Source organism: Nothobranchius furzeri, chromosome 7, assembly GCF_043380555.1.
Source record: "Nothobranchius furzeri strain GRZ-AD chromosome 7, NfurGRZ-RIMD1, whole genome shotgun sequence".
In the NCBI taxonomy this organism is placed as follows: Eukaryota; Metazoa; Chordata; class Actinopteri; order Cyprinodontiformes; family Nothobranchiidae; genus Nothobranchius; species Nothobranchius furzeri.
Window position 1 is genome coordinate 77,012,421 of NC_091747.1, and position 16,639 is coordinate 77,029,059.

The 16,639-nt window shown below is 39.7% G+C and overlaps 1 protein-coding gene across 9 annotated transcripts in view; it reads left to right on the plus strand.

Annotated features, from left to right (window-relative positions):
• Positions 1-16,639, plus strand: part of adgrl3.1 (adhesion G protein-coupled receptor L3.1) — a 253,089-nt gene that overhangs the window by 90,439 nt on the left and 146,011 nt on the right. For all 9 annotated transcript variants that reach the window (XM_015954195.3, XM_015954193.3, XM_015954197.3 and 6 more), the window contains one exon: positions 13,445-13,554. In XM_015954195.3, the coding sequence (XP_015809681.1) occupies positions 13,445-13,554 (110 nt within the window). The remainder of the gene's footprint in view (positions 1-13,444; positions 13,555-16,639) is intronic.

Genomic DNA, 16,639 nt, shown 5'->3' on the forward strand with positions numbered 1-16,639 from the left:
ATGTTAGCATATTTGTGAAAAAAATAGAAACGTGCTAAGTGGCAGCGACTAACAGACTTTTTTGGTTTAAAGTGTAAAGTCTCATTCACTGTTGATGATGTAAATAATTATGACAATTATGGCCTTTCAAAGGTGAATTAATGGTAATAATGAAGACTTAAATTCATCATCATTATGAGTGAAAGTGGGTCACTTAGAATTCATAGCATGATAGCTAGCCTATAAGCTAAGTGATCCGTCATATCTGCACCTCCTCCATGCAGAATGATCTGCCAGCAGAACAACAGCACATGCTCAAGGTCACTAGTCTATCCTCCAAGGGTCAAAGGTCATAAAAGCAATATTAGACAGGGAGATCCAATAAATGATGAGTACAATATGAAGCCCTGACTGAATTATAACCTTGAGCAGAAATAGCTTTGGCAGCTTTAAGGTATTAAAAATGAAACCATACATTTTCAATGCATGAGATGTTCTAGTTGCTTTAAAAATAAACAAAAATGCAACTCTTATCTCCACTACTGTTAAATAATAGATGTATTGTAGCTTTAATATAAAATATTTTTATGGTAAAGTAAAATACCATTTTTTTTCACTTTGATGCACAAATAATGAGAGAGCTGGAGGATAGTGATACCACGTCTTATTATTTATACAATTTGCTTTAAATTCATGTCATTTTGTTAGATTGATAATTTGAACATTTAAATGTTAATTCAGTTTGATTGAAGTAAAATTTTAAATCAGTTTTGGACAAAAAGAGCGAGCATAACATATTTCTAAAACAGCTAATTGTTGTTGTTACCCTATGAACCCTAACCCTAACAATAATTAGCAGAAATGTAAAGAACCAAAACACATTAAAGGAAAATCAATACACAGGTAACTACAGACATTTCTGCAAATTCATTTTTATTTAATAGTCTTTTTTATGGGGAATTTTTTAAAGCAATTACTCATATTACTTGTGTAACGTGAGGAAATATGGGTTTTCTGTGCCAAAGGTTATACTTTGCCCGGCTGGGTCAAGAGCTGGGTCGCTGAGAACTTTCACCCACAGAGTGAGACCTTTGCAGACATGAAGTCTGCAAGAGTCTGCCGGAAACCATAACATCTGAACACCTGCAGTGCCAGAAGATGTGTTCTCATGGAAAAGCTAGTCATAACATAACAAGTCTTAAACTTCCTTTCCTTTATTTTAAGTTGTTAAATGATCAGTATTATCATTTTGCTCAATATAAATGTGTTTTAATCAAATGAATGATTATTATGCTTTGGGTGATCATAATAACTAATGAATCAATGCTTAATTAAATAATGTTTTGAGGATGTTTGGTAACGACCTTCACACACTCAAACACTCACTCAAACACTCACACACACACAAACTCTCACAGTAAACTCCAAAAACATTTGCTCTGACGCACAAGTTTTGCTTTGAGAAGAGAAAGGCTTTTGGTAAGTTTTCAGTTCATGATTCAGTTCGGTGTTTGACAACCAAAGAGGGAGGACTTGTGAACAACGCCAACGGGGAACGGGGCTGCGGCTCCTTTCTCCCCCCCCTCACGCCTTTCCTGCCAAGCCAGACAGGAATAGCTGAATTGCAACCGCTAACGCAGACTCGTCCCGAGTCTTTTGATTTTCTGAGTAATTTAAACTTAAGAAAGCGCATCTGCAAACGCTTCATCATCATGTGTACCGAGGTCATCTCTGGACCGGTTCGCAGCACACCTTCGTCTTCTCTGCCAGCCGAGGTGCCCAGGATGAAACATCGTCCTTTGACGTCCCAGGTCTAAAAGAGGGTCCGAATACGGTGAGGCAGAACACAATAGATAGCGTTTGATGCATCTTTTCCAACAAAACCTAAGTTTATTCAAACCATCACTTTTCACTCAGACACCTGTTTCTTCCTGAAGCAAAATCAGATGCACACACGCACTCAGCTCACCTCATGTTCAATTCTCACGACACTTTGCACACACGCATCCATAATCACATCACATCAGTCTCAATCTTCACACATCCAACACAAGGTCTATTTGAGCAAGTTTACAATATCAACTGTTAAAGATTGTTCAACAAAGTTGCCAATGTTGATTGTTGTTTCCTATGCTTGTCATTTCAAAATCATTAGTTTAATTTGAAGAATTAAATCTTTTAACTTTCAAACTTGTCTCTTCATTGAACTGAAACACAGACCCACGATATTATCGACAGTTTATCGATGAAAACAACCTTTGAGTCTTCTTAAAACTATAAAATTTGGTTATTAATTTATTACAAATTAATATCACAAATTAAAGTGTAGAATGGTTCATCTTTCTTAAAAGAGCATAAACCATTACTCTACATAATTGGCAGAGCCTAATCAGGTTCACTACACTTGTTTGCTATGTTTTCACCTATTTGATGGGAAAAATCACAATTCCTTTTTAAACTTCTTTATTACGTTCGTACTGTTTGTTTCTGATTTCGTTGTCTTTATTTCTTCGTTGTATACAGTGTGATGAGGGCTTGTTTTTACCTTTTTCTTGACATGTTTCGACGTCACTGCCTTTTATCCGCGGGCAGCAGAGGACGATATCGCCCTCTGCTGCCCGCGGATAAAAGGAAGTGACGCCACCAACATCCGGCGGTTACCCTGACGAAGACGTCGAAACATGTCAGCAAAAGTAAAAACAAACCCTTATCACACTGTGTACAACAAAGAACTAAAGAAAACAGAACAATCACAAATTTAGATCATACATATTTTTTATGCTCTGATTTTGGTGCCTTTGTTCAGAAAGGGTGCATTTTCCACTGTTTTTCTGTGCTCTCCAAAGAAAATCTGCGGGGTTTTTGAACATTTATCTTGATCCATTTCATTTTGATTTTGTACAGACATCTTTATTAACTAAATAAATTATAATTTTGATAGAACCTGAATATTTTCTTTCTCTGTATTTTAATATGCTAAAGATGTTTGCTTTCTTGGTGTCGTACTCGCGGGGACCGGGCTTTCTCAGTCCTAGCACCGTCACTCTGGAACCAGTTGCCACCCTCAGTTTGGCTGTCCCCATCTCTGCCAGTCTTTAAGAGTCGCCTAAAACCCCACCTCCTCCACTTGGCGTTCCCTGAACGTGTTTGAATTTGGCCGTCTTTTATGTTGATTTAATTTCCCTGTTTTCATTGGTTCACTCTATCCCTTGTTTTACCCATTTGTCTTCTACTGGAATGTTTGACCTTTTTGTGTAATTTGAATTGCTTTTATTTTCTATTTATTCACCATTTTTCACTTTCTCATGTACCATGTTCAGCGCCTTGGGCTTCCCGACAGGGTCGCGGAAGGCGCTTTATAAATAAAGCTTTGATTGATTGATTGATTTTTACCCAATAGTGCAATTGGAGTATTTCAGTGTTTTTGATAATATAATGTGGGCGACATTTATTTCCATAAATGAAGAATAGAACGACGTACAATTATCCATCACTGACCATGGCAGCTTCATGAAACAAGCAGCATGAAGGAAGAACCGTCTAGTCTACTTCCTGTCACGTTTTAGCTCAGTGGTTTGACCTGAAACTGGATCCTTGGATGTATGAAGAAGATACATTTACTTGATCAAAGCTGACTCATCAACATGGAGCCATGAGTTTTAGAAGAACTTGTAACAAGTACGGGTTTTCAAGGATAATGTTTATTAGGTCAATTTCACTGTAAGCATGTTAACATCACAGGTGTTGATAATGAGAGCATCATTCTGGTGTCTTATTCTAAGTTATTCTAAATAAAATGCGACCCCCACTAACACACCATGGCCTTTCCAACTCTCCCAGGTCAAAAAGTCGGGGGTGAATAATTCTGCTTGGCTGCAAAATGTAGAGCATTCAGATCCATCCCCTTGCGTTCTCTGCTGTATGTACATGCAGTTTTGACTTTATTTATTGTTTTTGTCTGTTTGTGGTATTCAGGCCCTGTCCACACGTAGCCGGGGATCTGCCAAAACGTAGATATTTTTCTACGTTTTGGCCTGTCATCCACACGAAAACTGAGTTTTTTAAAAACTCCGGCCAAAGTGAAGATCTGTGTTTTCTCCGTTTTGGGTGTCTGCGTGTGGACAGACAAAACCGGAGTTTTAAGGTCTGCAACGTCACTTTCCGCGACAAAAACATGCTGACATCACGTGTGCGACCTGTGTTTACACTAGCCGACAGCATGGATGCCCTCAGAGCTGCGCTCGCTTTATCAATTGTCCAAGCGCTTTTTGCTTGTTTGTTTTTGCAAGCGGAATTACTGCTCCTTGCGGAAGACCACAGACGAAGGACGAGGTTAAGAACGGGGGAAGTACTGCCGCCTACAGGTCTGGCATGTCCTTAACAACGTATTTATCCGGGTACGTGTGGACAGTTTTATTTTTTAAACGAGGTGGTGTGGATGCAATTTTTTGGAGGGGCGGATATTGGTTTTTAAAAAACCCGGCTACGTGTGGACTAGGCCTCAGACTCTGTTCCCGGCAGGTCATATGTGTTGTGTGGGCTCACACACATAACTGCTGAAGTTGCCTCGGGGGGTGGGGGGGGGGGGGGCGGTGGGGGGGGGGGGGGGGTTGGGGGGCTGACTATATTGAATTGTTGAATCCGAAGGATTTCTCCGAGACTCTGTCAGAAAACTTCTTTCAGCTCATGAGGATCTCACTTGCTCCCAAATCTCACTTGTTCTGTAATTATGTACTTTTTTAAAACACATCTGTACTCGAGCACATTCACACACTCAAATATTTATTCGGTTTTACAGCTGCTTGCAGACACATGCGTGTGCTGCTCACACACGAACCCCACCGCACACATGCTCCAGCCGCTACCGTCAGCCTCACCAAGTCACCGTGTTGTGTTTATAGGAAAGATTGAGGCAGAGAGGCAGAGATGAAGTGAAAGGAGTTCTGCCAAACAAAGTGAAAAACATCAGAGACAATAACAGCAGCAGCACACAGCTCTCTCTCCTTCCCTGGCTGCCACAGCTCGGCTTTGTTAGTGAATGGTTTGTTTGTCAAAGTGTGTGTGTGTGTGTGTGTGTGTGTGTGTTTTGCACGTTGCAAGGAAGCAAGACCGGCGTGCTAGGCGGTATCCAGGCCGCTGTCTTGTTTTGATGTGGTCATGCTAATTAAAAGACAAAGAAAAAAAAACACAATAGAGAATTTTGTATTTTAAATAAACATTTTGTTGTTGGTGAGGGGAGGTGCGCGCGTTAGTCACGTACAGAAATCTTGACCCACAATGCAGAGAATAAGCATTCTGTTAATTTTTTGGGATGTGCCCACGTTTTGTTTGGCTGCTGGATAGACATTTTGGCATGAGAATGAGAGCAGTGCTGCAAAATATAAATAAATAAATAAACCAGAAGGAGATGGAGATGGAGGTACCAGGGACATATGGGAGTCTTTTTTGGATCCGATTCACGGTGCTGGCTCAGTTAGAGCGGTGACGTCAGCACAGGCTTTACTGAGGATGGAGGGATTGAAAGAGAAACTGAGGGAGGCTGGAGATGACGCCCTGAGGGAGTCAGGGATGAGAAAGGTATTAGGGAGGGAGGAAGGACAGAACGGAGAGAACCAGGGCGGCAATAAGAAGCCTACCACATATATCTGGGTGTGACTTCGGAAACTGCAGCTAAGTGGGTTTAAGGCAGATAAACAGACAGGGAGAAAGAAAAGACAGTGTCAGCAAGAGACAAAGAGGGAATGGAGAGGAATATTTCCTAGGCGGGAAGGATGAAGACAAAAACAGAAAAAATATTGGTTTATTATCTTGGCTCAGACAGGCAGAGACGGAAAAGAGAGGTGCTGCAGACCAAAATAGACGGAGGGAAGAAGGAGTGATTGGGGAAAGACACAGCTCACAAGGGATTTAGTCAAATCTTTGCTCTCTGCCCTTTATTTAGTCAATAACCTTCACTGCCTTATGAGTCCGCCGTGAGGCGGGTGTTGTGGAATCATGAAGCAGGCATGTACGCACCGATTTTCAAACCCACGGCTCGTTCAAACCTTTCATCATCTCTCACGTTGCCTGTTGGTTTCCTGTACCGAGCTGACATGGATCCATCTCCTGTCTGTGGGGTTATGTTTGTAGTCTTTATTATGAATGTTATACGTATTTATTGATTCTAGGTGGTATATCAGGACAGAAACGATGTAGTCGACTCTTTCTCAGTATGTTCACCTTTAAATGGCAGCATTACAACCTAGTTCCACGAAAACCCTGTGACTATATGAGAAGTGGTTACATTAAATGACACTAATTAGTTTAATTTAAATGTGATGCATGGATCAGTCTGTAGAATACAGATCAGTCTGTTGTGTAGTTTTTTTAAGGTAAGAGGAGATTAGGTGGCGGAAGCAAAGTAAGGAAAAAAAACTCATACAGTTTCACCTGCAGACTGTTTTCTTTCCACATTTTGATGGATCCTTGCTGCCACGCCAGAGAAGAAGCTATTTTTAAGCTAATGCCAGACAGACTCACACCCATAAATCACAAAAGCTTGTGAAACAGATCAAATGTATTTCTGTCATGTTTGCTTTTCTAAAAGTATCCTGCAAATGGAGGACACCTGCTGCAAACAGAACGTTTAGATATGATGTGACTTTAAAGTGACTAACGACTAGCGACTCTTTCTAGTGATGTACGAGACTTAGACGTACACTTAGACCCATTGGCCTTACTTTACATCTAATGATGACCACGAAGAAGGTCATACTTCACCATCTTTGCCCACCAGTCAGAGGGGATCTAGACCCACTGCAGTTGGCCGATAGGTGAAATTAAGTAGTCTAAGTAGTTGATTGGCTGAACATGAACCTTACGAAATTACGTAATCACGTTACGTTGTTATCACGTTACGTTGGTCCAGGCAAATCTTTCGGTTGGAAAGATGGACAACTTTTACAAAGAAATCCATCATTACCTCTTTGAAAATACACTTTTACCATAGAGCTGCATGTATATTAGGGCTGAACGATTAACTGCATGTGCAATTAAATTGCGATGTGACAAAAGGAGATTTTCTAATCGCAAAGGCTGCAATTTGGCAGCGAGTGGTTAGCGCAATGCTAATATACATGGAAAAACTCATAGGACTGCTAATGCTAATTTCACCGATTACATTCTTACAAATTATGAATTAGAAGCGTGCCAAATGATTACATTTGGAGTCTAATAGAAAGTAAAACTACCATCAATCAAATAAGTACAGACAGGTATTTTAGTAAAGCCAGAAAACTTTTAACTCCAGAGTTTTGGCTAGCAGCTATGAGCGTAACTGAACTACGCATGGACAAGACGTCAAAAACTCTAAACACAAAATACTTCAATAAACGGGACACACTTCTTTCCTGCAAATACAATTTCACAGGTGTCCTTCAAGGGATGTGCTCAAAGAGGAGTTCAACATTATGAATACAATATAGTGTTTTATTTTACAAATACCATTATAAACACAAACTTATGTCTTAAGAAACATTATTTTAATAACGAAACTGCTAAATTCTTTCCGACAGTATAGATGTGTAGTGTATTTTGTCCGAGTGGGTTTGCCGTACTTTGACGTCAACGGCAGTCGAAGGACCCCAAGCCGATTTTGCACCCGAGCAGATCTTGTACCGACACCGGTATCGCTGTGCTGAGCAGTGTTTGGCAACCTGCAGTGACGCCCTCTATTGGCTGGTAGATGTAAAAATAAACCCAACATTGTGCCCATTAAAATAAATATTTGATTATTTTTTTAAATTAAATTACAGTCTTCATGGAAAGGCTGTACCTTCATTCTGCACATCTGCAATTGCCCCGTGGAGGTATTACTTATAAAAAATATAGCTTTTTAAAAATCATTGTTCCATACTCAACATTTAGGAGCACTCACTAAACTATTTGAAAATGTAAACCTTTAAAGGATTTTGAGAATAATTTAAATGCTAGAAACATTTTCTAGTTTGTTCACAGCTTTTGGACTTTTTAGATTTGGCAACCCTAACACGTAAAGGCAGCGCGAGGGCGTTCTTCGTGTACAGAGACCTCTGCTGAATAAAAAAAGTCAAAAGATGTGGAGAAGAGCTATAAAACAGACATCTAGATGCAGTATTTTTCTTTTTAGCTTTGTTTTGTTTTGTTTTTAAAGTCCAAAAGCTTAGCATTTTTTTGTTGTTTTTTTTTGCATTTGTTTTGCACAATAACTGTAACATAGAGCTTTGCTCTATAAATGTAAATGTAGGTCCTTGTGTAGACTTGCTTTCCCAATGCTACTACTACTACTACTACTACTACAACTACTACTAATAATACTACTACTACTACTAATAATAATAATAATAATAATAATAATAATAATAAGAATAATAATAATGATAACATAGCAACTACAACAAATAAATAAATAATACTAATACTGATACTAATAATAATAATAATAATGATAACATAACAACTACAACAACATCAACAAATAAATAAATAATAATAATAATAATAATAATAATAATAATAGATACTTTATTGATCCCCGTGGGAAAACTCTTCTGCATTTGACTCAGCAGTGGGCTGCCATGTCAGGGCCTTCCTTTTCAGTAACTTGACTTAACTGTACTTTGTTTTTGTGTTATTTAATAATTTTGTTTGTGATGTAATTTAAAAAAACATATCCTCTCCCCAAACCGTGTGTGTAAAGATATTTGTTAATATCCTTGAAACAGTAAAGTTGACTTTCTGCTACCATGTGGGATTAGATCAAAAGTAAGAGAAGGTTTTCTAGCTGGAGACACTTTTGAGGTCATTAAACAACATTCTTTGCTCTGATTCACCACTGTGTGACAGCTAGTTGTGTCCATTTTGGGGTGTTGTGAGGAAAGATGTGGCAGCATGTCAGTTTTCTTCCCCCCCTTCACTTCACAAGTTGCACTGCTGACAGGTGACCAACGATGAAGCCATCGGGGCAAGAAATTAAAAAGCACGGATGCGAGAAAAAAAGAGAAGCTTAGGGGAAAGGAGGGGCATACATTGTTATAAGAATATGACTCATGCAGTTTGAATCTTTTTAATTTCTACTAACCCTAATTTTTAGTAGTTCACCACAGACAAACTGTCAGGCAGCAGGCACCGATAAAAGTCACAGTAAGTAATTCTCTGTAGCTCGTATTTTGCCTCTATTATACAATAATGTTGAACTAAAAATCAAATTAGCTCTCATGCATATTTCATTTGTCTGATTGTTGAATGATATTGTTAAAAAAGAGACTTGAGGGGATTAGTATGCTCATTAAAAACATCTCAATGGGAGAATCTGACTGTTTTTAATGTAAATGTCGTCTGTTTGACAGGTGTGCACGGAGGGAAAGCAAGAGCCGTTTAACTAATTGAAAGGAAATATTCAGTGGAGAAAAAAGGATCAGCCTTCTTAAGATATTCCTTTTCTTCTCCTCCCTCCTTCTTTGTCCTCCCTATTCTAGCACGCAATATATGTTTCATTCTTGTTATTTAAATAATTAATTTAAAACAGGAAGTGTCACTGAGATAAAGTGGCACTTCATTGTGAAGTAGCATTTTATTTTATTGCATATATGTGTCACGATAATGTATGGGCAGCGGTCCTCCCACCCTGCAGATCACCTTTGCCTGTGAGGAGAGGCCCTGACATGTTTAATTACACATGCACATAAATCTGATGCATGCATTTTTAGAGCTGCGCGCCTACTTTACATGCATGTAAACACACATGCTCTTGGGCTAAACACACAAAGAGTGCTGCCTTGTGTAACCTGTGTTAATAGGAATGAGAAATACTTACATTTTCTGTGTCAGAGGAGAGGGGCCCTCTCTGATGATTTGAATTAATTATCTGGAGTCTGGGTCAAAATACTCTTAAAGACATAGGTTATTGTTCCTGCTGCTGCACACACACTGAAACACACACACACACACACACACACACACACACACACACACACACACACACACACACACACACACACACACACACACACACACACACACACACACACACACACACACACACACACACCGGGAGTGTCCTTGTGCAATGGCTCTTCAGTTGTGAGCAACCTTGTGTACAAGTGATCTCAACAATGCCATTACTGCAATGTGTACTCCTGAAGTACCAGTATGAGTGTATTGCTGCCACATTTACAACATAAAGTGTCCTTAAACACAGACGACCCGTTGAATGTCAGGATAAATGTAGAACATGTATCAGGAAGTGATAGGTGACAGAGAAACAGAGCATGTGAGACAAAGATACTCCTGATGTAGGTAAAAAACCTTGGCTTGAAGTGCCTTTACCTGCATCCATTGTTCAATCGTGAAGACAAAATATTATATTTGCGGGTGCTGCCTTATTGTGTTGTTGGAACTAAATCTGCACAGTGAGAGTGTGGGTCAGGAAGATGTCTTCCTTACCCCTGGAGGGCTTTTTTTTTTAGCTTCAACCTCAAAATTACATTAGAATGTCTAGTTTCATCTGGTTGTGAGGTCAGAAAATAGCTTTTGTATGTATGTATGTATGTATGTATGTATGTATGCATGTATGCATGTATGTATGTATGTATGTATGTATGTATATATGTATGCATATATGTATGAATGTATGTATGCATGTATGTATGTATGTATGTATGCATGTATGTATGCATATACGTATGTATGCATGTATGTATGCATGTATGCATGTATGTATGTATGCATATATGTATGTTTGTATGCATGTATGTATGTATGTATGTATGTATGTATGTATGTATGTATGCATGTATGTATGTATGTATGTATGTATGTATGTATGTATGTATGCATATATGTATGTATGTATGTATGCATGTATTTATGCATAAATGTATGTATGCATGTATGTATGCATGTATGCATGTATGTATGTATGCATATATGTATGTTTGTATGCATGTATGTATGTATGTATGTATGTATGTATGTATGTATGCTGTATGTATGTATGTATGTATGTATGTATGTATGTATGTATGTATGCATATATGTATGTATGTATGTATGATTGCATGTATGTATGTATGCATGTATGTATGCATATACGTATGTATTCATGTATGTATGCATGTATGCATGTATGTATGTATGCATATATGTATGTTTGTATGCATGTATGTATGTATGTATGTATGCATATATGTATGTATGTATGCATGTATGTATGCATGTATGCATGTATGTATGCATGTATGCATGTATGCATGTATGTATGTATGCGTGTATGCATGTATGTATGCATGTATGTATGCATGTATATATGTATGTATGTATGTATGTATGTATGTATGTATGTATGTATGTATGTATGTATGCTTGTACCGTTTGTATGTACCGTAAATCCTCTAATATTATCCTGTATTTAATTAACTTCCGGGTGTCATATTTTGGCCGGTGTCGGAGTCGGTGGAGGTGAATAATGGCTGTTTTTTTTATTGTGGCCGGGTGGAATGTGGTAACAAGCAAGTACGGGGGGGCGGTTGTGTCATCCCTCTCACTTTTGATTTGCCACTAATAGACTGCGAGCACTTTAACCGTGCGGAGACGAAGAGGAGGCGAAAATTTGATATCAAGTTCAAAGCGAACGTGCTGATTATGCTGCAGAACACTCTGGGGAGCAGTAGCAGGGGTTGTATGAACTAGTCACTAGTCAACTTCACCGCTCTATAGTGACATTTTATGCCTGTCATCGACTAGTCGCTGTCACATGATAATGACCGGCAAGATGCAGTCCTCGGAAAAGAAAGCAGCCTGCTGTCAGCAGGTGACAAGCTCCTGCGTGTCGGGAGGCAACGCGCTGTGCTAGAGCGTCGGTACTGACACCCGCCGTAAAACGGACATTTAACCAAATTGTGACCTTTACCCTCTTGCAATTTAACCTTCCCCTCACCCCCATCCTAACCTTAACCAGCTTGCGCATGCAAAGCTCTGATTGTTGACGCGCTCCAGACATCTGCGTCCTGAGCACGGCCACAGTAACATTATCAAATCAGGTGTCACCACCTCAAAAACTAGTTTAACACGCGATCGTTCATGTCGGCTCATTTCCTTTTATGTTTTCTGTCTTTTATTCTTTGATTTGTGCCTGATGTGTTTCGCTGCTGTGGAGCGGGGCGCATCACCTGTTTTGTCCTCGGTGACGCACCTGACTGATGTGGCCGGCGAGCAGTGCTCACTCCGCTGTTTTTGCGGTCGGTAGATCTTTTAGAACTGCAGTTCAAAGGTAACTCATAAGGTGAATATATATGAACCCAGGTAGCAGTTTTTCTTTAGGATTGAGAGGAGATGCAGGAAGATAATAAACAGGCAGGACAGAAAAAGTCAAATAAAAACAAGTTAGTTTTTGTACCTGGTGGTTGCAACAAACAGACACCATTGAAGGTAATCAGAAGTGAGGAACAGAAAATGAAATAATTATTTTAATCTTTAGAGCAGCAGGAACTCTGAGAGGCTGCAGGCGCATCAGTGAGCTTGCGGCTGCTGCGCAGGAGGGGTGGGGTGGGGGGTGGGGGTGGGGGTGTGGGAGGGGGCTGAAGCAGAAACTACCGTTGTTAAAAGAAATGTGTTTAACTTTGAAAATGTGGGCGCAATTTTAATTGTGAAAAACTCCAGCGAACCATTCGTTCATTTTGCTCAAATAGAAATTGAGGCCTGCCTCTAATTCTGGTCCTCCTTCCAATAAAGGCCTGGAGCTTGGCGAGCTTGCGTAAAATACAGGCCCGGGCCTGTATTAGAGGATTTACGGTATGTATGTTTGTTTGCATGTGTGTGTGTGTGTGTGTGTGTGTGTGTGTGTGTGTGTGTGTGTGTGTGTGTGTGTGTGTGTGTGTGCTTGTGTGTGTGTGTGTGGTGCACAAACCTTGCCAACAGTCCTATTTACGTAATAAGGGTGAAATGGTACATACGGTAGTAACGGAGCATCACGATAAAGTCATGGATGGTTGCAGGCAACCAGATGAAGAATATTTGTCACAGCCAATCAACTCTCTCTTTAAGAAGACGATGCAATTTCTTTATTTAAATTGCTGTTTCCTAACTGCCATGATTAAACATTTGCAAAAGAATGTCTCAATGACTATTTACATCAAAGCCAAATATGACTGACTAGGTGGAGACAGGAGTGAAGAGTTTCCTGTTTGTTTTAAAAACATGTCTCATGATACAGGGATTCATGTTGTAATGAGTTCATAAAACTATAGAAAACCAATGGGTTTGTTTGCTTTAAAGCACCTTCTGTGGCTAAATACTGATAAAACAATACACAGCATTTTATAACAGCCATCTGTTGAAACTGGAATTTTTCTTTTAAATTTTTTATGTATCCAGCCGTAGTGAACCCTGAACCCAACAGGTTTCAGGCGCTGCCATTGAGATTAACCCCACACCTGTTTTCTGTTTACAGATGTAACAATCGTACCCAATGTGCAGTGGTGGCAGGCCCTGATGTTTTCCCTGATCCCTGCCCAGGCACCTACAAATACCTGGAAGTCCAGTACGAGTGTGTTCCGTACAGTAAGTAACTCCAGTTTCTTCCCCCAGCAATAAAACTGCTCCTTTGCTTACGGTCGGTCAGCATGAATGAAAGGAAAACATTTTGTTTTATGATTTAATTAAGTTTTGCATAAAGATGTAGCTGTAAGACCTCACACACACACACACACACACACACACACACACACACACACACACACACACACACACACACACACACACACGCTTATGTGATAGGAAAGAAAGCTTTTAGGAAAATCCCAAAGACATTTCTTCCTGTGGAAGGCCGGGGGGACGAGTGAGACGTGGACACGTGACCCCTGACCAGGTGGAATATACCCATGAGGCTGTTTTTCTTTAAGTTGTTTAACATTTCATAACATCTCCGTTTTCCTCAAAATGCTAAATCTAGGTTACAGCTCACAGCTCTATAAATGCAAGGATCTGCATGGAGACTTAGTGGATTAAAGATTCGGTGTTGTCCTTGGTCTTTATTTTACTCTGTAGTGTAGCTTAGAGGGTTTGTCCTAGTGATGTGTCGGTCGCGAACAAACCGGCTCTAAGAGTCGGCTCTTTGAAGTGAACGACGGGAGCCGGCTCGTCACTGGGAGCCGTCCCCTCCCCTCCCCTCTTGCTTTGGTGAAAGCTACAGACGATTGGTCAACATGTGTAACTGTGTGTCCAGACTGTCCACACACAGAGCAGTAGGGGTGGAGAAGAGGGAGGATCATACTCAGACACACAGCAGAGCACATGTGGGTGGAGGGAGACGAGAGGGAATGAGGAGGAGGAAAAGGGCGAGCGAGAGAGGAGAGTGCAACGAAGACGGTGAGAAAATGAGTGCCAGCAGTCGGAAAGTGGAGATTTCTTAAAGTGTTCAGTTATTAAATCCATAGAAATGATAAATATTTGATATATAGCATTTTTTTACATTAGTAAATCATTTTACATATAGTTTAGCATTATTTTGGTTATAAATGTACTCTACGCAACAGAAAATCTGAGGAGCCACTTGGGAGCTCTTTTTGGTGAGCTGAGCCAAAAGAACCGGCTCTCTAAAAAGAGCCGGAATTCCCATCACTAGTTTGTCCATAGTCAAAGGTAAACTGAAGTTTTTCTCTCTTCTTTAAATGAAAACTAAATAAGTTTTTCAGCTTTCTGCTCATGCTGTCTGTTTTATTGTTCCTCGTTATCTGTGTGGTATGCTAGTCATAGGTTTGGACTCATATTGAACACGAACAGGTGAAAGATCAAGGCTGATATGAAAGTAAATGACCATTTTTATTTAAAGATTAATTAAAAACGGAGTGAAAACTTGCCTGTAAACATAAAGTTAAATTTGACATTACAACACCTTCTGAAGTTTTAATTAAAACTTACAGCCTGTTCTCCGAGCAGTGATAGACCCACTACAAGGGGTCACTGGAACTAAGGAGGGATAATTACAGATATTGTGCAGGTGTGATAATTAATGAAGAGGACGCGATGTGTTCAAAGAGCTAGATTAACAAAATGAATGCACAGTGAATAAGGAAGCAAAGTAGGAACATAAATTAAAAAAAATTAAATGAAAAGATCCATAACATCCCAAATTACCATAAGGCACCAGCAAACAGAAACCACCACAGAGCTTTACGACAATGGCAGTACCAAAATATCCAGGGTTGGACCATGTGGAGGTGTAGGGGCCCACACACTGGAGTAAAACTTGGTCTCCAACAGTGGTCCTGGAACGTGTCAACCTCCATGTTCTGACTTACTATAGCAAGATTCTGTAAGACTGGTTGCTGGTACGATGACGTGCATTTTTGAACAACAATCTCTTCCCAAGAAGAGCTATTATTATGATATTGTTAAACTTTGTACGTGTTCATATGGGACTCTGTAGTTTTATCACCCTGCCAACAATCGTAGGAGCTATTAGGGACATTTTAGAATAATCAACAAAAGTAGTTGCATGTGTTAATCTGATTAACGGCCAACTAGCAAAAAAATGTACAATGGCAGTAGATAACATGTCTACTGTCAATTCATTTACTCTAATCTGTCAAGGAAGAAAAAACACATCTGAGATCTTTTAAATTAACAAATATATGAATGTGTTAGAAAGACACTTGGAGCTTAATGTTAGATACTTGTTGTAGGGAGATTTTGTAATTCTCTCAATTTATATTCTGGATTATTTCTGACTGGGTAGACACGCAGCAAAGAGAGAGACAAGCTGTTTCTTAGTACACTGGACTCTGGGAACCTAAGGGCTAGTTCACTGGAAATGTTGGGAAACTTGAAACTGAAACATGTGAAAAGAGAAGGGTATTTATTGTGAAAACCTTTGAAAGAAAGAGATTCTAAATAATGGACCGGTTGGGCATCGTTTGATTTTGAACGATTCCGATTCTAATTACAATTCCTCGTTTTGATTCCGGTTCCTATCGATTCCCGATTCTGATTCTTTCAAGACATGACATGTGTTACATGAGCCAGCTAACCACAGGTCCTACTTGATGAAATAATCTTAACCTCAACATGATTTTTAATTCTATGAACAACAACATCACCTTCATTTAGACAAAAACATGTTTTGGAGAACAAAAGAAAAAGACTTGCAGCACAACCAGTGTGTCTGTTTCTGACCACAACCAAAGTCTGGAAGAAGCCTCCGGGATGAGAGGCTAAATGTCTCCAACATATCCAGAAACGTCCAGCTGTCTTCAGCTGAACTCTCAGGATGATCATGTCCAGGATGACTGAGAACGACACCTCCATGCTGCAGCAGCATTCAGTCAGAACAGGAAGTGAAACTTAAACGTAGCTGCTGTCAGTAACAATCTAACAGATTTTAAACATTAAAACTCAACAGAAATAGTTCAGAAAGGAAATGTCACAACTTTGTGTGTGATTTATTATTATTACACTTATTATAATTATTTATTGTGGCAGAAGCTGGTGTGGTCCACCACAGAGAAGCTGCTCTAGCATGATGACTTTAATTATTCTACAGGTTATTGTTCAGTCTTCTGACGCTCACACACACACACACACACACACACACACACACACACACACACACACACACACACACACACACACACACACACACACACAC